Source organism: Hypanus sabinus, chromosome 8, assembly GCF_030144855.1.
Source record: "Hypanus sabinus isolate sHypSab1 chromosome 8, sHypSab1.hap1, whole genome shotgun sequence".
Classification (NCBI taxonomy): domain Eukaryota; kingdom Metazoa; phylum Chordata; class Chondrichthyes; order Myliobatiformes; family Dasyatidae; genus Hypanus; species Hypanus sabinus.
Genome location: NC_082713.1, coordinates 46,148,823 through 46,175,321, shown reverse-complemented (window position 1 = coordinate 46,175,321; position 26,499 = coordinate 46,148,823). Strand labels below are relative to the sequence as shown.

The following is a 26,499-nucleotide window of genomic DNA, read 5'->3' as shown; positions in this document are numbered from 1 at the left end:
TGTTCCAATATTCAATAAGTTTCAATGAGGTTTTCCCTTATTCTTCTAAACTCAAGTGAGTACAGGTCCAGAGCGATAAAAAAACTCCTCTTGTATTAACCCTTTCATTCCTGGGATATTCTCATGAATCTCCTCTGGACCCTCTCCAGGGCTAGCACATCCTTTCTTAATAAGGGGCCCAAAACTGCTCACGATGCTCTGTCAGTAATGGAGTCTAAGAGTTTGGAGATGCTTGGAATCGTGGGTGCTTAGGAGGATGATGGCACCTAACGGCGACTCTTTTGCCTGCATCTTCGGAAACAGCTCTATTTTTATCTTCGATATCTCTTTTTTTTCCCCTTTCAAGGTTCTTTTGAAGACCCTGACTTCGGTCAGGAGTTACACGCTGACTTAAATTCTTTGCAGAAATGGGACCGCTCTCAGGGCCTCACAACCGGCCGTTTTTCAATTTTCCCACAACACGGTTTCAGGGTCTCAGATTTTCATGGCTCTGGAGGCGGGCGGATTCCAGGCTGCTGCTACTGCCTGGTGTACTGTGGGAGTACATGGAAGATCGAAAGCAGTGAGCTGATTCCTGGCTGTGTGCCCAGAGACCCGAGTTCTTTGGGCACAGAGCTCAGAAAAAGTGACACAACTGACTTCTAACACCATAAATCAGCAAGTTGTTTTGTTATGTCTCCCCTCTCATTGTGAAATGGGGATACCTTGCTTTCCCTGATTATGGAGGGAGAGAGGGAGAGAGAGACACTGTGGTATGTCGAATACCAGGTGAATGAGTAGTCGTTGGGGTACTGCAAGTCTGTGTCTTTGCTGATGCTTTGTTGCACGCTTGAGTGTGCTCAGTGGGTGATGCTGATGCTTTTTTGATGGTGGGGGAGAGGGTCATTGCTTTGCTGCTGCTTGTGCATGGGAGGGGGGAGTTGGGGGGCTTTGGGGTTCTAACATTTAACTGCCATCCATTCTTTGGGGAACTCCTCTGTTTTCATGGATGTTTGCGAGGTAAAAGAATTTCAGGATGTATATTGTATACATTTCTCTGACATTAAACATACCTTTTGAACCTACTGAATTATAGTATTGAGGGTGGAGCTGTAGTCAACAAGCAATAGTCTAACGCAGGTTCCTTTACTGTCCTGATGCTACAGAGATGAGTGCAGGACCAGTGAGAAAGTGCTTGCCATAAACCTGTTCATGAGTAGGTAAATTGAAATGGGTCAAAATTGTCTGGGTGGGGCTGGAATTAAGACATGCCATGACCAGCCTCTTGAAGTACTTTAAAATGGATTTTGGTAACCACTATTAAGAAATCATTTCTGGAGGCAGTTTAGTACTTGACTGATCAAGAGTACAGAATCTTCAGGCAGCTGGCAGTATGAGCCAGTCATTTTGTATTCAGTGAAGTCAGAGTTGGGTGGCAAGGATCTCATGCTGAACAACCAGCAGGAAACTGAGATGATAAACCTTCACCTTGTGAGCCCGTCCAATTGCACTCTGGTTACTCATAGGACACAATGGCATAAATTAACTTTACACAGGAACTGTGAGTAAGTTTGGACCACAGTCTAATGTAGCATGCTTTATTAGCATTTCAAGTTATTAAATACTAATGCAAAATTTATAAAATTGCATATTCTTCAACAGTAATATACATAGGAATTTCCAGTCCCAGAGACTGAGACACAAGAGAAACAGACATTGACATCCAGCCTATACTAGAGATGGAGGGAGAAGCAAAGAGACAAAAACAAACAGGCAAAGATAAAGAAAAACAGACACAAGTGGGACAGAGGATAAAGCAGAAAACCTGACACAGAAAGAAGAACAAAGAAGGCCAATATGTAAGTTATTGAAGCTACTTACAATATTTGTTTCTAATTGACAGGAGATAAAAGCAGCAGCATAATATATGGGGATATTTTTACAGGGTATTCTGAGACTACTTTTGAAAGGAATAGATTCAATTTGAAAATAAAAAGATTTTGTTTTTCTGTGAATCGGAGGCTGAGATGAGCAAGATGTGTGTCATGACACTGGCAGACAGTCAAATCATGCTGAAAAGGATTATTTTTTGCTTGAGAATTCACAAGGATCAAGGCTGTTTTTATAGCCTTGCATGGACAGGATACTGATTCACCCTCACCAACTACAGAGTGGAATGTACTGACCTTATCGTTCTGCAAACCAATCAAAAATTAAAACACAGTTGCTACCAACTGATCCCAATCCAACAGCTTTGATGATATCATGGGATTATCAATAGGAGGAGTCAAAGATAAAAGTCCACACGAGGAACATTTGCAAGAAACACATTTAAGTTATGGTTAGTGCCTCTAGGGTGCTGGTGAGATCATCAGTTATCTGGTGCTGTAACTGTATTTGAACATGAAAGTAAAAGTGTTGGTGCAGGACGACTATTTGGGCTGTCATATGTGCCTTTCAGACTTGTTTTGTTTTACACATTACATTGCAATAAAAAGTCTTATTCACTTACGATATTTCAAAATCTGTCTGGATACTTTATATTGATTTATTGAATGAGCGTTTTAAGCATCTTTCATTCTCTTAAACTATTATTTCAAATTCAGTGTAATCGCTACTTGAGCATAAATGCTCTTTACTTTAATGTATCTGGTAAGAAAGTCCTTTCTTGTCTCTTTTATAAAGTTCACTGGTGGTAATTTGCCAATGACATGGAAGTAGGTGGGAGGACATGTTATGGTGCAGATATTTGGATTTTGCAACATGAAATAGATATGTAGGTTTAGTGAGTGGGTGCAAACTTTACAAGTGAAGTTTAATGTGGGAAAATGTGAGGTTTTTCTCTTCAGCAAATTGAATGAAGGCAAACTTTATCTAAATGGAAAAAAGTTGCAGATCAGCAAGGTACAAATGCATAAATCACAGAAGGTGAACAGGCAGGTATAGCATATGATTAGGAAGACAATGGCAATTTGTGAGTGGGTTGGAGTTTAGAAAGTGTTACAATTTTATGTGGAACTAGTGAGGCCACTCTAGGACTTCAGGGAATAGTTTTGATCTCCTTATTTAAGAGAGGATATACAGGAAGCTGTCTGAAGGTGATTCAGTAGGTTAATTCTTGGGATGAGAGTTCTATTCCATCTTGACTGGCTAATGAAACTAGACTTTTATTCTTTGGAGTTTACAGGAGAAGGGGTGAATTTATTGAAACATTTAAGATCCTTGGGGAGCATGCCAAAGTAGATGTCAAGATGTTTCCACTCGTGCAAAAACCTGAAACAAGGATAAGCACACAGATAACAGATGAGGAGCTCAAAACTTTTCTATCCATGTATGTGTCTGACTGCCTTTTAAATTATGTTAACATACCTGCTTCAATCATTTCTGGTAGTTCATTGCATATCCTGACCAGCCTCTGGATGAAAAAGTTGCCCTTCAGGTTCCCTTGAAATTTCTCCCCTCCCATATTAAACCCTGGGTAAAGGAAGAATGTGAAACTCTGGAATTCTCTACTATAGAGGATTTTAAAAATAAATTGATGTATTTCTGAAAGATTAGGCCTATAGAAAATTACATTCAAGAGGATGTGAGGCAAGAGGTAGATAATCCACAGCCATATTGAATGACGGGGCAGGTTGAGGGACTGAATGACTTGCTCCTCCTCCTATTCTCTTCTGATCTTGTAAGCTGACATTCCCCAACTTTAAGGGTAGTTTTAAATTCTTTTAATTTATTCATGAGTATAGATGTTACTAGCACAGACAGAATTTATTTCCCATCTTCAATTGCTCTTTCGAAGTTGATGGTGATTTGCCACCTTGGATCAACACTCTCCTCTTCATAATGACACTCCTAAAGTGCTGTTGGTTGATGATTGTTACAACATACAGCGAACTATGAAGAAAGGGCAGCAAGGTATTTCTACGTCAGGGTGCTGAGTGCCATGCTGAGAAATCTGCATCTGGTGTTGCTCCCACGTGCTTGCAGCCATCTCGTTTGGTGGTAGAGAGCCACAGTAGCATAGTGGTTAGCACAACGCTATTACAGCTCAGAGCATCGGAGTTCAGAGTTCAGTCCCAGTGTTCTCTGTAAGGAGCCTCTGTATGTCTTCCCTACAGAATACGTGGATTTTCTCAGTGTCCTCCGATTTCCTTCCACAATCCAAAGACATACCGGGTAAGTTAATTGGTCATTGTAAATTCTCTCTTGATTAAGTTCGGATTAAATCAGAGTGGCCAGTGATTGCTGGGTAGGGCAGCTCAAAGGGCTGGAAGGGCCTACTTTAAACTGTATCTCTAAATAAATAAAACAAGTAAATGGAGGCCACAGGTTGATATGTGCTGTCTGAAGATAACTGGAGAGAGCTTTGTAGTTTGTACAAACTGAAGCCATAGTGCACAGGGCTGCAGGGACTGAAAATTTAGATGATGCAAGGGATACCAACCAAATGAACAGCTTTGCATCACCAATGGAAGCACTAATGCCCGAGACTGGAAAAGGCTACAAAAAGTGATGGATAAAGCCCAGCCCACCACAGGAATAGCTCTCCCACTATTGAGGACTTCTACAAGGATCACTACTACAAGAAAGTAGCATCCATCATCAGGGACCCCCACCATCCAGGCTATGCTCTCTTCTAGTTGCTGCCATCAGGAAGGCAGTACAGGAACCTGAGGTCCCACACCACTGGGTTCAGGAACAGTTATTAATTTTCAACCATCAGACTCAGAATCAGAATTGGGTTTATATTCATCGTACGTGTCATAAAATTTGTTAACTTAGCAGCAGCAGTTCAACAATGCTCCTGAACCCATGTGGAAACTTCACTCACCTCAACACTGAGCTAATCACAGAACATAACCTATGAACTCACTTTCAAGGACTCTATAATTCATGCTCTCAATATTTTTTTTCTCAGCTCAAGCTGGTAGAACCTGAGGTAGGGGCATAGCCAAGCATGCTCATTGATCGATTGCTAGGAACTTGTGGTGTTTAGTATTGTGGCTTTCTGAAGATTTACATAGATATTACTGTGTAGTCCTAATTGTTTAATACTGTTGTGTAGTGCCTTTGGGATGGCACCAGTTGTAGATATTACTATCAGGACAATGTATACCATGTTTAAGTCTTTCAATTTCCTCATTTAGTTCAGCATATTTTTGTTGTTTTTCACTTAATTGATTTCTGTAAGTTATGTGTGTATGGAATGGCTGTATCTATTAAGTAAATTGTTCTTGCTTGTTTATCTTGTATTATTAGATCCAGACAGTTATTATGGATTGCCCTATTTGTAATAACTAATATAATCTGTGGTATTCTGATTCTAAAACTATTATTCTAAAATTATCATTTTTTATTGCATTTGCATAGTTTGTCTTATTTTGCACATTGGTTGCTTGTGTGTAGTTTTTCATTGATTCTACTATTTCTTTGTTCTACTGTGAGTATCGGCAAGAAAATCAATCTCAGGATAGCATATTGAGACATATATGTACTTTTGTAGCGGTGTGCTACACGCAGTGCTAAAATAACGACACGGAGTTGGTAAACTGCAGTCAAAGATAACTTTATTCAAACTACACAGCCTTGCTTTTAAACCTCCCTCAACCCACCCCCCCGTGGGCGCGGATGCTCCAAAAGACACGTACTCACAAACCCCCGTAGGCTATCTCCCTTAGCCGGAATGCTGGCTAATTGTGAGCCGGTTCGGATGTGTCAGGAAATGGATCGCCACACTTTGATAATAAATTTATTTTGCACTTTAAACTTTGATGTTTTGTCATGGATGGTCCTAACTTTTTGATACTAGTGCTGCATTCATCCACACAAAGGAAAATAATCTTTCATACTGCTTACTTTTAGCTATTGGAAAGACTTCAAGGAACCACAAGCTAGAAAAGAAAACACAAGAGAACCCACACCAGACCTCATGGAGGGACCAGAAGTAGAAAAAGTCAGCAGTTTCAAGTTCCAGGGTGTTAACATCTCTGAGGATCTATCCAGGGCCCAGCATATTGATGCAATTACAAAGAAGGAATGACAGTGGCGATATTTCTTTAGCCATTTGAAGACACCAAAGACACTCGCAAATTTCTACAGATGTATTATGCAGAGCATTCTAACTGGTTCCATCATCATCTAGTATGGAGGGGGGGTGTCTATTGCAGGGGATTGAAATAAGATGCAGAGAGTTGTAAATTTAGTCAGTTCCATTCTGGGCACTAGCCTCTGCAGTGTGCAGGGCATCTTCAAAGAGCAATACCTCAAAAAGTCAGTATCCATCATTGAGGACCCCCATCACCCAGGACATGCCTTGTTCTCATTGCTACTATCAGAAAGGAGATGCAGGAGCCTGAAGACACACACTCAGTAATTCAAGAACAGCTTCTTCCCCTCAGCCATCAAATTTCTGACTGGATATTGAACCCATGAACACTACCTCACTACATTTTTTTAAATTTTTGCACTACTTAATTGATTTAAACAAATATTATATATACTTACTGTTAATTGCAGTTTTTTTGCAATTATTATATATTGTATTGTACTGCTGATGCAAAGGCAACACATTTCACAACATATGCCAGTGATATCAAACCTGATTCTAACTCTGATTCTGATCACTATCTCAAATCAAGAGGCTGATGACTTTCTTAAGTTCATTGGTGATCCAATCACCAGTTTCATTTTCCTGCTTGCTTCCCATAACACTTGAGTCCTCTATTGCCCAAAAAAACTTTCTTGATGCAGCTTGCCCAGCCTCTGACACGCTGTGCAGGAATACCTCTCTGGTTCTCCAGTTAAATTGCTAATTTGCGATGACTAATTAGATAATAATGGTGAAGGGCTCAGCAGTGATTATCCATTGAACCTTGTGTAAGTGCCAAAGATTATCATTACCTGCACTTGCCTGGCATTAATGTTGCTGCCACTCATTCCTTGCTTCAAGAAAAAAACCTGCAGAAATTCCCAGCTCACAAGAACAAAGGTCCTCCTATCAATGGACCTTGGCATACTCCAACAAGTAAAGTGTTGTGAAGACACTTAACGTGTATGAATAAGTTGTTGCTACATGAAGATGAAATACGTGCAGCTTCTTCCCCTCTGCTATTCTATTCCTGAATGGACTTTGAAGCTTTGGACACTGCCTCACTTTTTTAAAAATACAGTGTTTCTGTTTTTGCACATTTTTAATAATCTATTCAATATACGTAATTGATTTACTTGTTTATTTATTATGTTTTATTTTATTTTTTAACATTATTATTATTTTCTCTCTCTGCTAGATTATGTATTGCATTGAAGTGCTGCTGCTAAGTTAACAAATTTCATGTCACATGCCGGTGATAATAAACCTGATTCTGAATCTTCTAAACATGGTGGTAGATATATTACCACTAGCTATCATTTTCACTGTCTCAGTAAAACAGCCAGTATAATCAAAGACCTCACCCATCCCGGTCTCTCTGTCTTCTTCCCACTCCTGTCAGGCAGAAGATACAAAACCATGAAACCATGTACCACCAGGCTCAAGGACAGCTTCTATCTGCTGCTATTAGACAATTGAATGTTCCCATTTTATGATAAGATGGACTCTTGACCTCAGAGTTCATGGCCTTGCACCTTATTGTCCTCCAGCACTGCATTTTCTCTGCATTATCTTATTGCTTTTCCTTTATACTATCTTGACATGCCAAACTGATGAAATTATGTGTATGGATAGAATGCAAAACAAAGTTGTTCACTATGACTTGGTGCATGTGATAATAATTTAACAATTTATTAAACTGAACAGCAACTGACCTGGGGATATGAATGGACAATAAACTGGACTGGTCAAAGAACACTGAAGCTGTCTACAAGAAGGGTCAGAGCCATCTCTATTTCCTGAGGAGACTGAGGTCCTTTAACACCTGCTGGACAATGCTGAGGATGTTCTACGAGGCTGTGGTAGCCAGTGCTGTCGTGTTTGCTGTTGTCTGCTGGGGCAGCAGGCTGAGGGTGTTGTGGGGATGGAACTGAACTCTCTGACGGTGGTGTCTGAAAAGAGGATGCTGTCCAAGTTGCATGCCATCTTGGACAATGACTCCCATCCACTCCATAATGTACTGGTTAGGCACAGGAGTATATTCAGCCAGAGACTCATTCCACCGAGATGTAACACTGAGCGTCATAGGACGTCATTCCTACCTGTGGCCATCAAACTTTACAACTCCTCCCTCGGAGTGTCAGACACCCTGAGCCAATAGGCTGATCCTGGATTTATTTCCACTTGGCATGATTAACTTATTAATATTTAAATATTTAGGGTTTATATTGCTATATTTCTTCACTATTTTTGGTTGGTACAACTGTAACAAAACCCAATTTCCCTCGGGATCAATAAAGTATGTCTTTCTGTCTGGTTCCAGGCTCTGGAAAATTTGTTCTTCTGTCATGGTCCGGTCTGTGAAGTCCACAATCTGGTTCACGGTTCGGCCCATTGTTCCTTATTCCAGGTTTTCCAGTTTTCCCTTGTTCTGTTGGGTGCTCTAACTGAGGCATCTGATTCTCATTTTGGGCTGGCTACATAAATAACTTCTGGGGTCAGCTTCATTTGCTGGACTGTTCCCTTCACCTTCCTCCTGAAGCCTTTCTGGTGTCCTTGCTGTCAAGTTCTACTGCAAGACTGGAGCCTTGCTGTGTCTAGAAAAGGAACTGTCTCTGTGTCCATGCCTTTGCTAGGTAGGTCTGGCTGTTTGCCGCTACCTTGTGTTGGGAACTGTCTCTGTGTCCACACCTTCGCTAGGCAGGTCAGGCCATTTGCCACTACCTTGTGTTGGGAACTGTCTCTCTGTGTTCTGTGTATGAAGCCCAGCCCTACGTCCAGCTCCCTAGGAGGGGTCCTGGCTCTGTGTTCCATGTCCCTGTATTCCTGCCTCTCTCAAGACCAAGGCTCCGTGTTGCTGCCTCTCTCAAGGCCAAGGCTCCGTGTTGCTGCCTCTCTCAAGACCAAGGCTCCAAGTTCCCACCCTGTGCAGGAGTTCCATGTCTAGTCTGACAGCCAAGCCTCAAAGAACCCAAGACCCATCTAGTCCTCTAGCCACGTCATGCCCTCACCTAGTTCTGGGGTCTGATCCTGAGTCAAGACCCAGGTTCTGGGTCCTTGTCCAGTCTCTGGCATGGAGTCCAAGCCCAGGCTCCTAGTTCCCAGTTCCTTGTCCTGGTCCTGCTTTCCTAGCCAAAGTCCTAGTCCAAGTCTGTGTTCCTGTACCAGCTCCTAGTCAGTGTCCTGTCCCATCCTTAACTCTAGTCCAGTCCAGTTCCAAGTACATCAGTGTCTGTGTCTTGCATTTGGGTCCGCTCCCAACACCCCCCCCCCCCATATGACATCTTCTGGCTTTTGAAGCAAAGCTTCTATCACCTGCCTCATTGATTGCATCTTTGCAAGCTGATCACATTGATCCAAAGAAGAATGGAATGCAACTCAACTTAAATCAAGGAAATCAATACGGGAGAAATGCCAGTGATATGTCTCAGTCATAATGGAGAGATAATGAAGAATGTTGGAACAAGTACAATATTTCCAATGAGATGTCATCATATCTCTACAGACATTGAACCTGGATTCGATCCTATATATCTATATTAGATCCTTGTATATAGATTACACTGAACCAGATATCAGCTGGACAAGGGAGATATGGTCTTCATTTATAAAGGTAGAAACTCAAACCGAGAAATAGCTGGATTTCCAGGGCACTTGACAATCAGTCACACAGGCATACACAGAAGCCATTGTATGCCTCCAAAATTTGGAAATTGATAAGCAGGATGCTATCATTGCTATGCACTATCATCAGCGACCTATTTGGTCAAATGAAAGAAAGATGGAGTGGATGGAACCCCAGCCCAAAAAGCAATCTGTGGATGGCGCAGCATCTGTGCAAAGAAGGGAACAGTGATCATTCTGAGTTGAAACTCTTCATCCCACTCCCATGAACGCTACCATGTTCTCCCGATGCCGGACAAAGGTCGCATCCTCGCCTCCAGTTCTGATGCAGGCTGTTGACCCAAAGCGCCGATAATTCCTTTCCTTCCCACAGATGCTGCTGAGTTCCACGAGCAGAATAAAATGAATATCGTTGACAAGTCAGCAGAAGGTGGTTGAGTGAAGGACATTCTTATGTGAAACTTCAACAGTGATATCCTGGGGCCGAGATTGAACCTAGCATCCTGAGTCCTGGGGAAATACACCTGTCCATCTCTAAAGCAAGGTGCCCCAAACTCTCCCTGTGGTTGTGCACAAAGTCTAATGCAAAAAAAAACTAGTCCTTCGCAAACATTTATTGCAACGTTCCCATATTAGCATTGTAATGTAAATAGATTATGTTTTCATATCTATCCCTGATATGAAATGCGAAACATCTTTTAAATCCTCCATGTCTAACATCCATGCTGATCTGGCAATGCTCCATTTGAAATTGGGCCAGACTTCACCGTAGTACCTCCAATATTATATTATTTTGATTAGCTTCTTGTTCCTTACTTCATTACCTGTCATCACGATATGCAACCGATATGATAAATGCATCATTATTGGAGTCTTCAAAAAAAGTAGTCGGCACATTGAAATGATTGTGTATTGATCCAAGTATCATGCTGATTTAGTTATTAATGCACCATCAATAACTCTCAGAGGCAGGAAGTGAATGATAGGCTTTTATTAGCAGCAAAAAGGGAGCCCAGTACATCTCGGAGACTGAGGGGGGAGCAGTGCCCCAATCGCCTTTATACAGGGGTCTGTGGGAGGAGGCTACAGGAGCAGTCGGCAGAGGGGTGTGTCCAGACAGGTATACACATAGTTTACCGCAGTTATACTTTTCATTCCAGTCCTTAGAAAATGTATGGGATTTGTCCGTTTATTTTCTCACTGGCCAGAGGACGGGTGTCATGTGTCGCTCTGAATCCCACTCATATTGATATTATCCCTTTCAAAATTGCCTTGATTTTAATCTCGGCTATGATCCCACCCTGTTCGCTAACTCCGGATCCCCGCGGACTACCGTCACAGAACCACCTGTAGTTGGACACTCCCACTTAATACGCCAAGTTCCCATTATCCCATGATTTGGACGATTGCACACTGCGTTCGTGCCCAGGGACAGCAGCGTTAAGCTTTCGAACCTTTGGAAAAGCAGGGACAGAAATTTCAGAGTAACCGGCATCGAGGCACTGGACCAGCGAACAGAGCATCAGAGATCGAGAAATCTGTACGGATCTGATTGCACTTCAGGAAAAAACAGTGAGTAAAGTTGGGGAGAGGGGCTGAGGGTGATTTAAGAAACAAATGTGAGTCTGTCCCCAGGCACAGTGGCTGGTATTTCCGCACTGCTGAAGGACATAGAGCGGCGCACCTCAGTCTCTAACGGGGATCAGGACCGACCGATGCGGGAAGTTTTCGAAGGGTCGTTCGCAACGTATGTGCTGTGCATGTAGTTCTGACATTTTATTTAGGAATAGTTGATCCGCTTTGTCTTGGAATTCTGCCTCAGGATGAAAGAGATAATTGTACACTGGCGCCCATCCAGAATCACAGAGTAACACATGAAACCTTCAATGTTAAAATCGAATTTATTTTGCTATTGTGCGTTCTTCAGTAGTCCCTTCCGACTTTTTTTTGTGTTTTATCGAACACTTGGCGCCACGACAGTTTTCTTATTCTGTCGAAGTTGTCAGAACTAAAAATCTCTTCTGACCAGTTATATCCCAGATATAATTTGCAGACAGTGCTGGATTTCTGGTGGTGTTAAACTTTGTGCTTAATTTTGTCTTGCAATCCAAATATAACTTCTCTTGGAAGGGTTATAAATATTTTAAATATAGAAATAAAAATATTTGTCCCTGTCCTGCAAAAAACGGCAATTATCCGGCAGGAAGGGAAATAGGCTGATAACCCTTTCGAAATATTTTGGTAAAGCTGTAAATAGTGGACAGAGGAATCTTTTTGAGATTGTTTGACTACTGTTATTATTGGCAATTGAAATGTCCAGCCCATTTTCCTCTTTTGACCTCGCTCTTTTGTGTTGGAAACTTAAAAAAAAATGAAGCTGTAGGGGAAAAAATCACACGCTGAAGAGCTGGTGAGCTTTGTTCGCTGAGATTAAATATCATGCTGTCAAATGGGGCTGATCAACAGCCTGGACTGAAGTTTATTAATTGAATATGGACTAGTACTCTTATCATTCCAATTTTCTGCTGTTACTACAGCTGAATCCACATTATATGCATCTGCACTATCTGAAAATGAATTAAACATTACTATTTGTTAGACCAAACAGGATCAATAATATTCAAAGAATGCCTGATCATAATGTCTACAGCATGAAGCATCCTCTTAGTTTTATTCTTGATGTATTCACACATGTAGAAGTTTATAAGTAGCTGATTAGACATTAATTAGAGCACTGTGAACAATTTCGGACACCACACATCAAATTATGCAAAGAACATAAATAAGAAAGTTGCCAGGGGTGAGAAACTTAAGTCATGAAAAGATTGAAAAAATATTAGGAGTGCTGTTTTTGGAACAGGGTCGTAAAAGAGGAGATGGTAAAATAAAAAAAAACATTTTGTCTGGTGAGTTGTGAGTAACCAGAGGTCATGCATTAACTCATTCGCTAACGCCGCAGTTTAAATATTTTGCACTTAGGATTTGGGAATTTCTAATTAAAACAGTAGTGAAAATTAATTCTACAATACATTTTAAAATGGAGTTGGGTGGGTATTTGAGGATATAAAGCTGAATGGATTATGGACAAAATCAGTAATATAGGAGGAAACACAATTGTTCAAAGGTTCCATTTAATATCAGAGAATGTATACAGTACACAATCTGAAATTCTTGTTCTTCGCAGACATCCACAGAAGCAGGAGAGTACCCCAAAGAACGAATGACAGTAAAACATTAGAGCCACAAATTCCCCTCTCCCCATCCCAGTACAAACAGCGAACATCAACCGTCCCTCTTCCCAGCAGCAAGCATTAACCATCCCCATCCCCCAGCAGAAAGCATCAACCGTCCCCCTCCCCAGCACAAAGCATCAACTGTTCCTCTTCCCAGCAGAAAGCATCAACCGTCCCCATCCTCCAGCAGAAAGCATCAACCATCCCCATCCCAGCATAAACAGCCGAAAGCATCAACCGTCCCCATCCCCCAGCAGAAAGCATCAACCATCCCCATCCCAGCACAAACAGTGGAAAGCATCAACTGTCCCCATCCTCCAGCAGAAAGCATCAACCATCCCCATCCCAGCACAAACAGTGGAAAGCATCAACTGTCCCCATCCTCCAGCAGAAAGCATCAACCATCCCCATCCCAGCATAAACAGCCGAAAGCATCAACCGTCCCCATCCCCCAGCAGAAAGCATCAACCATCCCCATCCCAGCACAAACAGTGGAAAGCATCAACTGTCCCCATCCTCCAGCAGAAAGCATCAACCATCCCCATCCCAGCACAAACAGTGGAAAGCATCAACTGTCCCCATCCTCCAGCAGAAAGCATCAACCATCCCCATCCGAGCACAAACAGCGGAAAGCATCAACCGTCCCCATCCCCCAGCAGAAAGCATCAACCATCCCCATCCCAGCACAAACAGTGGAAAGCATCAACTGTCCCCATCCTCCAGCAGAAAGCATCAACCATCCCCATCCGAGCACAAACAGCGGAAAGCATCAACCGTCCCCATCCCCCAGCAGAAAGCATCAACCATCCCCATCCCAGCACAAACAGTGGAAAGCATCAACCATCCCCATCCCCAGCAAAAAGCATCAACCGTCCCTCTTCCCAGCAGCAAGCATCAACCGTGTGGGGGTCTGGAATGCACTGCCTCGGAAGGTAGTGGAGGCCAGTTCTCTGGATGCTTTCAAGAAGGAGCTAGATAGGTATCTTTTGGATAGGGGAATCAAGGGATATGGGGACAAGGCGGGAACCGGGTATTGATAGTAGATGATCAGCCATGATCTCAAAATGGCGGTGCAGGCTCGAAGGGCTGAATGGTCTACTTCTGCACCTATTGTCTATTGTCCCTCTCCCCAGCAGAAACCATCAACTGTCCCTCTTCCCAGCAGAAAGCATCAACCATCCCCATCCCCCAGCAGAAAGCATCAACCGTCCCCCTCCCCAGCAGAAAGCATCAACCGTCCCCCTCCCCAGCACAAAGCATCAACTGTTCCTCTTCCCAGCAGAAAGCATCAACCATCCCCATCCTCCAGCAGAAAGCATCAACCGTCCCCCTCCCCAGCACAAAGCATCAACTGTTCCTCTTCCCAGCAGAAAGCATCAACCATCCCCATCCCAGCACAAACAGCGGAAAGCATCAACCGTCCCCATCCCCCAGCAGAAAGCATCAACCGTCCCCATCCCCCAGCAGAAAGCATCAACCATTCCCATCCCAGCACAAACAGTGGAAAGCATCAACTGTCCCCATCCCCCAGCAAAAAGCATTAACCATTCCCATCCCAACACAAACAGTGGAAAGCATTAACCATCCCCATCCCCCAGCAGAAAGCATTAACCATCCCCATCCCCCAGCAGAAAGCATCAACCATCCCCATCCCCAGCAGAAAGCATCAACCATCCCCATCCCAGCACAAACAGTGGAAAGCATCAACCATCCCCATCCCCAGCAAAAAGCATCAACCATCCCCATCCCAACACAAACAGCAGAAAGCATTAACCATCCCCATCCCCAGCAGAAAGCATCAACCATCCCCATCCCAGCACAAAGCATCAACTGTTCCTCTTCCCAGCACAAACAGTGGAAAGCATCAACCATCCCCATCCCAGCACAAACAGTGGAAAGCATCAACCATCCCCATCCCAGCACAAACAGTGGAAAGCATCAACCATCCCCATCCCCAGCAAAAAGCATCAACCATCCCCATCCCAGCACAAACAGTGGAAAGCATCAACCATCCCCATCCCCAGCAAAAAGCATCAACCATCCCCATCCCAGCACAAACAGTGGAAAGCATCAACCATCCCCATCCCAGCACAAACAGTGGAAAGCATCAACCATCCCCATCCCCAGCAAAAAGCATCAACCATCCCCATCCCAGCACAAACAGCGGAAAGCATCAACCGTCCCCATCCCCCAGCAGAAAGCATCAACCATCCCCATCCCAGCACAAACAGCGGAAAGCATCAACCGTCCCCATCCCCCAGCAGAAAGCATCAACCATCCCCATCCCAGCACAAACAGTGGAAAGCATCAACCGTCCCCATCCCCCAGCAGAAAGCATCAACCGTCCCTCTTCCCAGCAGAAAGCATCAACCGTCCCCATCCCAGCACAAACAGTGGAAAGCATCAACTGTCCCCATCCCCCAGCAGAAAGCATCAACCATCCCCATCCCCAGCACAAACAGTGGAAAGCATCAACTGTCCCCATCCCCCAGCAGAAAGCATCAACCATCCCCATCCCAGCACAAACAGTGGAAAGCATCAACTGTCCCCATCCCCCAGCAGAAAGCATCAACCGTCCCCATCCCCCAGCAGAAAGCATCAACCATCCCCATCCCCAGCAAAAAGCATTAACCATTCCCATCCCAACACAAACAGTGGAAAGCATTAACCATCCCCATCCCCCAGCAGAAAGCATCAACCATCCCCATCCCCCAGCAGAAAGCATCCCCCTCCCCAGTCGAAAGCATCAACCGTCCCCTTCCCCAGCAGAAAGCATCACACCAGCCACCCACTGAGCAAGCAATAGCAAAGCCTCCAAAGAGAGACCATGATCTGCTGTACAACAAAGACCAGTTGTTCACCCCACAATTCGACACGCCACAATCCCCCCTCCCGATAAAGGGACAGAGGCATGACACCCTTTCCACAGCGAGAAAGGAGACCAAAACCAAGCAGCCGCTAATTACAATGCTACAGTTTGCAACGTCACTTTTATTCCAAGTTCTCTGACTCGAGGATCAGCAGCAGACTCTCCCCCACCATCGAGAGAGAGAGAGAGGGGAGGGGGCCTCCAACAGCTGATCCACCGTTCGTGATCCTCCATTTCTCCCACAATACCTCAGTCAGCGAAAACAGCATAGAATTGGCCCGTCCACAGGGCTGCAGGACCTTGCCCCAAAGGCACACACATCTTCCAACCTGCATCCTTGGGTATCAATAAATGGCCAGTCATTCAACCTCAGGAGTGGGAACCTTCTCACTAGAGAACTGCAGTTTGTAGCTATCAATCATGGACTCTGACAGAACCCCATCCACCTTGAAAAGAAAAAAAGAGACATAAAAGGAAGAAATTAAGCTGTACTTGTACTTGAAAGGAGTCAGCATGGTTATAAGGGTTATATGGTCTCCTTGTGTTGGTGAATGTTTTTGTAATTACATGAAAATGCTGGTTAATCTTATGTCATATTAATCACTTTTACTTTGGAGTGCATTTTCTTAGGATGAGGTATGTTATAAGTTTCCTATTTTTTATTCTTTTTAGTTTATACAGAATTGCTGCTATTTTTGGAAATCTGTTATTCAATTTGAGCAGTTTTCTTTTCTCTTCAGGTTAATACCTGATATAATGTACATAAGGGACATCTTCAGCCTAGGAGTCTGAAACTCCATAAAAAGACTATGTCCTCAAAGCCAGTTGTCTAATAAAACACTCGTTATTTTAAAATAAACAATTGATAGCTGTAGATGATACCCAGTAGCCAAAGGTAATCTTTTTCTTCATTTCCACCACCTTCCTCAACAGAGACCCAGAGAAGGCATTTTTCCCTGCATCAACACACACCCACATACGGGTCCAAAGACCAGGAATGAGCTTTCTTCAATATTTTTCTGATCATTTTGTTAATTGCTTTCATTGCTATCATCAGTGTTCTCCTTCCCATGTATTAAAATGATAAGCCAACTGTTGGCTGTCGACCATTTTACCTCAAAATTCTTTGAGACGTAGTGCTTTCAGGTAGCATGAGACAGTCTTTACTTTATTAACAGACCATTAGCCACCGCGGCCATGTAGTAATTAATATTCTATTCAGGAGAACCACACAATTCAATTCTTTCCTAATCAAGTCATATAAACAACATGAAAAACCACTCCAGTTCTACAGACTATTAATCTTCACACAAGTGCCAGAAGAAATCAACAGAATACATGTGCCAATCAAGGCCCCATGTGGCAATGCATTAGATTTTATAAACAGGAAAGGCTTTCATTCAATGAATGAACAGTTGCCATGCAAAATCAGTCACCTTGGTACTGTTGAATACAGTCCACAATTTTCATATTTTGTTTCACTTCACAGAAATCTGTATTCCATCAGGCAAAGTTATTCCCAGGGGGAGGGAGTCCCCATTACATCATTGGTTTCTGTACATCTTCTGTGTCCCTTGCTTGATCAAGATCAGCTACGTATTGTCAAGGCAAAATCCTACTGTATTTAAAATAAGCAGAAATTACAATTGATACCTTTTACATTGAGAAATTACTCAGAGAAAAATGCATATCTATGTCCTCATTGGATTTATAATGGGGATGTTGCACATGCTGAGGGTTGGTAGACCAGCAGATTACTTTTGTTAAATCTGTTTTTTGAACATCTTGCTATAAGAAGTAGATGAGCAACAGAAATGTTATGGGAAATTCTACAAATTGGAAATGAATATGGCTTTCTGGTAATGTGGGTCAATGGTCCAACATTGCTTCTTATGTATGTGACTCACTAACTTAAAATAAAAACTGAAAATGTCAACAACAGTCCTGATGAACCAGGCAGACTCATAGACTTCGTAACTGGAAATGACTATTTTGTTCAGTGTGCATTTAAACAATAGATATACATAATCAGTAGCTGAACACTTGGCAAATGAACTTTCCTTTCTTTTATTGAAGGATGCAAACACAATAAATGAAGGACTGCAGAGAGCAGCTGGATAACAGAGGCTGCAGATGGATGTGTGCATGCAAAGTCGCTGAGTAATGTTCATCCTGGTGATGAAAACTGTCACATTCGTTGCTCCTCCTTATCAAGAGGCTGCATTTAGATGATGATGGATATGACAGTCGCTACAAAATGCACTGAAGCTATCAAACTGTGCCCAACACCATTTCCTCCTGTCCTTGATACCACTTCTGTGCCATTACCAAAAAGTGGCTTTCAGATGGCACCACCAGTTCCCCCATCTCCACCACCCCCACCCCCACCACTACCACTCTTGGAATCAACATCTCCCTCCCTTCTTCACAAGCCCAAACTGAAAAAAGTGAACTGGATCCCCATTCCGAAGGAGAGGATTTTAGGAAAAAATAACATCTGGACTGCAGATAAATATGATGATGACTTTCAGTTAGACACTTCAGTAATGAAGGACTTATTTGAGCAGGTGGTGAATGTATCATTGGAGGAGAAGAACATTCGAAGAAGTTTTAAAAGCAGCTGTCCATACCGTACCAGTGAAAGGGTAAGTTAGTTGGAAGCAAATCAGGTTATGTATCTGGAATTCAGATGCTGGAATCTAGAGCAAACTGCTGGAGGAACTTGGTAGGTCAAACAGGATCAATAGAGACATGGAGTTGGTTGATATTTCGGGTCATAATCCTGAATCAATCCTGAGTTTCTCCAGCAGTTTTTTTTAAAATTCCATGTTATGACTGTGACATGGTGAGAGAGGTGGGGTGACAAAATTAATTAACAAGAAAAACTCTGCAGATGTTGGAAATCCAAGCAACACACCTTTTTCATCAAATGATTGCAGGGATACAGTCCTGACCTCCTTCGACAGGTTTCACAAGTAGCCACGGAAGTATTAGGAATGAGACTGCAATTTTTTACCTGATTACTATGAAATGTTTTTTTGCTTTATGTATGATTGGCTATAGGTTTGCAAATTGAATTCAGATTTTCCTTCTCAGCCTCCTCAGCAATACATTCGCTCTTTGGCAGATCATCTCTGTAATATCTGAGTGAGACATCATAGAGACTGGTGGAAAGGGAGCCTTAAAAGGAAAACAAAGTACTTCATTCTCTTGCTCTGCTCCCTTTATAAAAATCCCACAGTGATCCACAAAGTGAGCTGGAAAGAGTAAAATGCAATGGATTTCGCAGCCTGATGTTGCAGAAATACAACCTATAGAATAATTTTATAGTAGCACTGTATTGAAAAATAATCTTGCTACTTCATTTAAGGTTCATATTTAGTGGGTGTGAACTAATTGCTTCCTGGAATTGATATATGCTAAAGGCAACATGTCTACTTTCTAAATACATCACTCAAATCAGAACAGGTGGAGTTTGAAAAAACAAGAACTTTGACCTGATTAAATCTGTTATTTTTAGACACATAATTTGTGGAGATAAATTTATCTCTGCCAACAACCAATTCTGTCTGATTTATTTCCCAATTGTTAGTCCCAATGCCAAAACTACATGATTATCAGACTATCATCAACATAGAATATCAGAATATTGGGTCCATCAAATCTTGGAAACAAGAACACAGACGAAGCCCATGTCAAATAAATCCTGTTTGCTTTACATTCACTGATATCAATTAGAATGTCACAAAGTAGGGTGATAATTTTCAAAGTGCCACATTTTGCAGTGAACAAATTCAAGATTAAATACTTAACAAGAATTACATCATCAAATATTGACTGGTGGAAATGCAATGCAACGGGCAGTTCTGAGCTTCATTACTTATCCCTCTGGCTTTCCAAGTTAAAAGTGAGATCACTTAGCCAACAGGGTTTGTTGATTTTTTGACAAAGGATGGCATGAAATGTAATTAATTCTGCAATAGGGACGCAAAGATGATAGTGGTTTTGTGAGAATTCAAATCTGAACCCTCCACCCCCCCAACCCCAACCCTCTAACCATCTTCATCCTAAACCACCTCAAGAAGAATTGCCCAAAGAAGGTGAATGCTAAGTTTACCCATATTTCTAGTGCTAGACAAGACACAGATTGGGATTGGGAAGACATCTCTGATGGAAATTACCTTCCCTGGGTCCATAGGTTCTGGCATCAGTAGGCCTTGTTTAAGTTGGCTTCAAGTTCCATTGTGTGCACATTGCTAGATGCACTGAATTTCCATAAGGTGAGGCATCACTTCTGGTTGACTACAGCAGAGCTTTATCCCTTCTCATGCGAATTCTAATGCATGTTCTACAAATCATCTAATGAGGAGAGGTTTTATAATTTAAACTTGTACCTGCCCAAGTTCAGGAGAACAAGAGAAGACTTGTTTGAAAATTTTAGATATTGAATGATCTTGAAAGGATGGATAAGGCAAGGACGTTTTCTCTTGTGGGAAAATCTAGAACAAAGAGCCACTGCAAAGAAAATGAGTTGACCATGTAAGAGAGAGATGGGATGATTTTATTTTTTTCTGAGGGTTGTGAGTCTTTGTAATTCTCTTCCTCAATGGTGGATCAGATCTAACATGGTGAGTTGCCTGGTTTTGCTACTAATTCAAATGTTTCTGTGTAGGTTGTGTGAAAATAGATCTTTGGAGTATTTTGCGAGATGTAATTCCATGAAAAAATACCTGAACAAAAACTTATAGAATAGTTGATTCCTGTACGTTTTGTAGTTAAATAGCTGTCTCTTGGGATTGTTGGTGTTAAATTGGATGGTGCTTTGTTTCATTGTGCCAAGTAAGGCACAATTTATTATTTTTTTCCAAGTATGATGTTAAAATAAAACATATGAACAAGAGAAGGCTGTACAGCCTTTCAAGTCTTTCAGTAATATCAACACTCACCTCAACTATATTTAATCACAAAGTCTGACTGCAGATAATTGAACCAGATTACCCACCCATTAATCATCCCATTCCATTTTGATTTCTGTTCAAGTTAATAACAGGAAAAATCAAGAAAGGAAACCAATGTGTTATTATCCCACTATATAGATTTTAAAAGAGTCTTGTTTTTAAATCTGGGTGATAGGTTGATTAAGGAGCAACAGTCATTCTTCCTGGAATTTAATGTTTTGTACTGTTTTCTTTTACCAATTCAGAGGCTTTATTATGATGCCTGCAGTCTACATTGCTGAACTTTCTTATAGATTATATGTTTAAATCCAAATTGAGCCCTTGATGTGAACACTTTAATAGGATGCTGCTATTAACTTAGCAAAATTGATTCTTGGCGCAGAGATAATGCTTTTCATTGGGGTCAGAACAATGTTTTATGCTTTTTATTCAACATTGAATGAGATATTAGTATGCATGGTGAATCAAATGTGAAACTGATTGGTAAACTAGTAGTAATATGAATCATGGATTTATGCAGAAGTCCTTAATCTAGAACTTTTATTGGCTAGTTACATGCAATTGGGTACTTAGTCTGTGTAAAGTGTACTTAAGGAAATTAGATGCTCTGTCACAACAAAGCACAAACTGAAGAGGGCAAACTGAGCCTATGCAATGACATCAATTTGTATGAATCGACCTCACTGTATAATGTATTAACTGCACACCTCATCATAGTAGTGTAAGTCCTTCATTCTACCTGATTGACAAATGATGGCAATTTCAACAACAGAAGCAAGACGTAAGCTGGTGTCTAAGACTTTCCCCTGTGCTACTTGGTGGGGGAGGGGCATTCATGCTCCAGCTTCCAACTTCCTCTCTGATTAGGTTTCATCATCTTCAGTCCTTTGTCACTTCTACCTACCACCTCCCAGTTTCTAGCACTATTTCCACTTTGTCCTCTCCTTCCCCCAACTACCTATCAGCCCTCTTCACCTGGATCTACCTATTGTTTGCTGGCACTGGTTCCACACCTTCCCTCCAAATTTTTTATACTGCTATCACTCTTTCAGTCCTGATGTAGGGTCTTGGTCTAAAATGTTAACAGTTCACTTCCCTGTAAATATGTTGCCTAACCTGCCGATTCCATCTAGCATCCTGTGTGTTGCTTAACCAAGCTGTGTTGGGGAATCTGACAATGAAAATCTTCAAGAATCCATTGATCTCCCTAAGCATGTTTCTATTTTTGTTTCATAACTAAAGAGGGCACCATTCCCTCTATCCCACACATTCCCTGTCTCTGCCAGTGTCTTTCATGATACCTTCCTCCCCACCCACACCTGTGCAATCACTACACCTCACTGACGTTCTGACCATTAGCCTGACCTTTATGATGCACTGATGTCCTCTATCGTCCCTTCTCAAAGGCCGTCGCTGTCAATTAACTATTTCTAAAAATTCTAATCACATGTTTGATGAGCTGGTATACTAATATCATATCTATTATGTACTCTGTCCATTTGCATTTTGTTCAGATCAATGCTAAGGAGTATCAAGCAGGGAAATAGTCCATTAACAACTATATTAGATCACAAGTTTAAAAGGCTAGCAGCTTTTTATCAAGGATTTCTCTCTATCTTACCATCAGTCATGATCCTAGATTTCCAGCCCCTGCTGCTTAAAAACATCCCCATTGCATGTTGCTACCTCCACCACACTTTACAATAGGGATTACCAGGCTGATAGGCAGTTTTAGATTTACACCGTACATACCATTTAGTGTGAGGTCAAAATGTTCCACTTTAGTCTCATCTGACCACAAGACCTCCCTCTACATCTTCTAAATGATGCTTTGCAAAGCCTTTGCAAGCAAGGAATTGCTTTTCTTTTTCAGCCAAGGTTTTTTCCTATCCACTCTTCCATAAACACCATTATTGTGCAAGGCGTTAGAGATTGTCGAGCAATGAACTTCATCTCCAGTTGCAGCCACTGGCTTCTGCAGCTCCCTCAGAGTGACTGTAGTCATCACAGTAGACTCTCCTACAAGTGCCATTCTTCTCCAGTGACTGAGTTTAGAGGGGCGGCCTGCCCTTGGTAGTGTGTCTGTGGTTTCATATCTTTTCCGCTTTTTCACAATGAACTGCATTGAGAAACAAAGTATCTTCAATGCCTTTAGTATGGTCTTGCACCCTTCCCCAGGCTTGTGCTTCTATATTATCATTTCCTTGATTTGTCTTGAACTTGGTTTGGTTTGTTGAAAATCCACAAAACTGTTGGACCTCACAGTGAGAGGGGGTATTTGCCTGGCACCAGGCCTTGAGCTTTTCCACCTTCTCTCTGTAGGCCATCTCATCTTCCCTTGAGGAGCTGTGTCTCCTCCTCACCACCTGATCATCTCCATGTCACCGTCCAATTTTTAACCAGGCTCACTGCTCATCTTCCTTTCCACCCTCACTGATAATCTTCCTTAGAGCCTTATTTCACTGCTCTCACCTTTATCAGGGTAGGAGATTATGGGTAGAGATTTAATATGTACGTGTAACTGTACACGTATAATTTGCCACTTCCATCCTCACCGTGCTATGGCCATTGTTTAAAACTGGCGTGGTCCCTCAAGCCCTGCCCTTTCATGAAGATAACCATTTCCAAGCCACCAATACAAGTTGCTGAGTTATAATAGGGGACATTTGCAATCATTAATACAGAGATTGTGTTGTTTACCAAAGGTGCAACACAAAAGGTACCAAAGAAATGTAAACCAGAGGTATTACATTTATTATTAAATTATTAACTACTGATCCCATTGGATTGTTCATAATGGATTAGTGCATAAAACCCCTTCTTTAAGTTATCCACTTTTTCACATCTTGGTATTGCTGCCATTTATTTCTCTTCATTGCTCCTGATTGAATAGTGACATCCTCTTTTTGAATGCACTGGAGCTGTGATCACAAGATTGTTAAGCAAGGATTTCCAAGATTTTGATCCGCTCTCGATGGAAGTTGATTAATGCACTTGCATTTTCATTCTATACATTTTCAATAGAAACTTAACTTTTTAGGAGGAGACTATTCATCACATTCCATCCATGCCAACCAAAAACTGAAGGCTCAAGTGACTGAACTCTGTAACAACAACAAGATGCTGGAGAAACTCATGGATCAGGCAGCGTCTATGGAGAGAAATGAAGACATCAACCATCGATTTCCTTCCACAGATGTTGCATTACATGCCGAGTTCTTCCAGCATCTTGCTTGCTGCAGCCATAAAGTGAGTTTGCATTGAAAATCAAAAATTGTAAGTGCTGAAAATTTGAGATAAAAAGATATGGAAAGGCTGGGTTATGGCAATGTGGCCAGATAAACAGAGTCAATGTTACAGGTGAAGAACCCTTTGATAGAACTGGGAAAGAGAGAGAATGAGATATTTCTAAGTCACAGTGGAAGTGGGACAAAATGAATAGGGCGAAGAGGACACCTCGGAAAGCCTAGGGATGCTGTGTGTGGGGATCGACTGGTTGTTCAGTTACTGAGTTAAGTTGAAAAGGAGAAACAAATAAAGGCTATGAGATGGTGGCAGTTGGAAAGTGTAAAAACAAGACGATGAAAAGTTGTTAATTACAGGGCTAGTAGATGCCTAATAGGAAACAATACCATGGCTGGATAAAATGTATAATTCTTATACAGACAAGGAAAGCAAGTTATCTGGAATTGTAAAATTCAATATTGAAAGGCTGCAATTTTCCCTGATGGTAGATGAGCTGCTGTTCCTCAAGCTCATGATCAGCATTATTGTAGGGCAGGGGACTACAGACAGGACAATGTGAGAGTGGGATTAAATAGGCAGAGATCAGGGAGTTCTGAGGGGGTCCTGCGGAGTGAAGTCAATCAGTATGTAGTTTCTCTAAAGAAGAGCACAATGTGAACATCAAATGCAGTAAAGTACTCAGCTTATTTCCAGTTCCCAGCTCCCAATCATGCATTCAAGTGTTTCTCTACATGCATAGTAAGAACACTTCTATCTTCACAATCTTTTCGGGAAGCATTTCAGACCCCATTACTCTTTGGGTGAATTTTTTTCTATTTTATTCCCCTTTACTGGGCACCCTGTTTGATCTTCTTATAATGTTGTACTACGCAATTAAATAACTGCACCATCCCCTTACTCTGCCTTTTCTCACACCTGTAATTCTCCAGCCTTAGAACTATTTGCATTTATCTCCTCTCTCACAGTACCACGTCCTTCTTTATGTGTCATGACCAGAATCTGAGCTACAACCCTGTAAGTGCTATGTATAATTCTAAAAGGATCTCCTTGCTCTTACATTTGTATCTTGCTCAATAATGGAAAGTAGTCCATATAAATTATTAATCACTTTACCTATTTATTCTACTATATTCAAAGCATTGTATCACAATGTGCTCTAAGATCCCTTAGTATCCTTTCATTTATCATGTAACCCTCACCTTGTTTTCCCTCTCCAAATGCATTCTCCACAGGGTGAATTCCATTTGCCACATTTGTGGCCACCTAATGAGAAAATTGATATCATCTTTTAGAACTTCCTCCCTCACTATCAACAAACTTGTCAGCTTTTATATAATCAAAGGGCCCACATTTAAGTATTTGTCAATATACTTGGTAAACATAAAGGATCTAATCCCAAGGCTTATGGATCCATACTGTACATTGCTTTCCAATTACAAAAAACTACAGAACTATTATTCTTTGCACTCTATCACTAAGGCCATTTTTAACCTAACTGTTGGATTTCATAGATTTTTATTTTCCAGATCAAATGCTTGGGATTTCATCAAATTGCAGGTAATGAATCCTATGGCAGAGGCTGTTGTAACTCATAACTCAATCTACCATACCAGACCCATTGGTTTATCTCAACTCAAACTATTTAGCATGGTTTTAGGTTTAAAATTCCACATTAACTCGATTAAAACTATAAGTAAATGGCTTTGATAATTATTCTTTTGGACATGTTCTCAATTTTAATCTGCAGATGAAACTACAGAACACATAAGAAAATGAACGTTGCGTTATGGTAGATTCTTAGTGGTCTATTTATTGCCCAAACCAGAAAGTGCCTGGTTATTGCCCAAGCCTAAATTAATTAGTTCCTTGGAACATGATCTCATTGTTTTTTGCCTTACATGTTTACCCACTTCATTATCCAGTAATATATTCTAAGCATTGCCTGTGCTTGGAGTTAAGAACTTTGTTAAAATCAGTTCCAAGTTTCATTTCACCTGCATGTTATTGCATTTGAAGATAGTAGTGCCCCAGTAAATACCATTTCACCAGCCTACTCATTTGCTATCCCTTTCTGTTCCACTTATCCACAGAAAACCTCCACCAACCAGTATCTGCTGTTTTCTGATCAATTGCTCGACCATTCAGAATGCTTAACATGAATTTTCATTATATTGAACTCAATCAATCATGTTGAGCTCTCATATGTATTTTTCAGAAGTTTAGTTACCCGACCTGATAAGGCTCGCTACAATCCATCAAGAAACTGAGTTCACTAAAAAAGAATGCTGGAAAAATTGAGCAAGTCAGATAGCACCTGTGGAAAAGAAGACCCTTTCTCAGAAAAGGGGAAAGAAACAAGTTAGTTTTAAGTTGCTGAGAGTGTGAGGGAAGATGCACAGGATGATGAGGTATCTCAAATGGTTGGGGCCAGGATTGCTAAGGCAAAGACTTATTAGTCATAAAGCTGATAGCTTAGAGAGGATTTTAAAAAAAAACACAAAC

General features: G+C 41.6%; 1 protein-coding gene across 3 annotated transcripts in view; it reads left to right on the top strand.

Moving 5' to 3' along the window:
• Positions 1 to 26,499, top strand: part of fhdc2 (FH2 domain containing 2) — a 100,610-nt gene that overhangs the window by 13,717 nt on the left and 60,394 nt on the right. Inside the window, exons 3-4 of one of the 3 annotated variants that reach the window (XM_059977065.1) lie at positions 1,642 to 1,838; positions 17,870 to 18,438. In XM_059977065.1, coding sequence (XP_059833048.1) covers positions 18,022 to 18,438 — 417 coding nt within the window. In that variant the 5' untranslated portion in view covers positions 1,642 to 1,838; positions 17,870 to 18,021. Of the gene's footprint in view, positions 1 to 1,641; positions 1,839 to 11,042; positions 11,264 to 17,869; positions 18,439 to 26,499 lie in introns of those variants that run through there. The other 2 variants (XM_059977066.1, XM_059977064.1) reach the window with 2 other exon arrangements.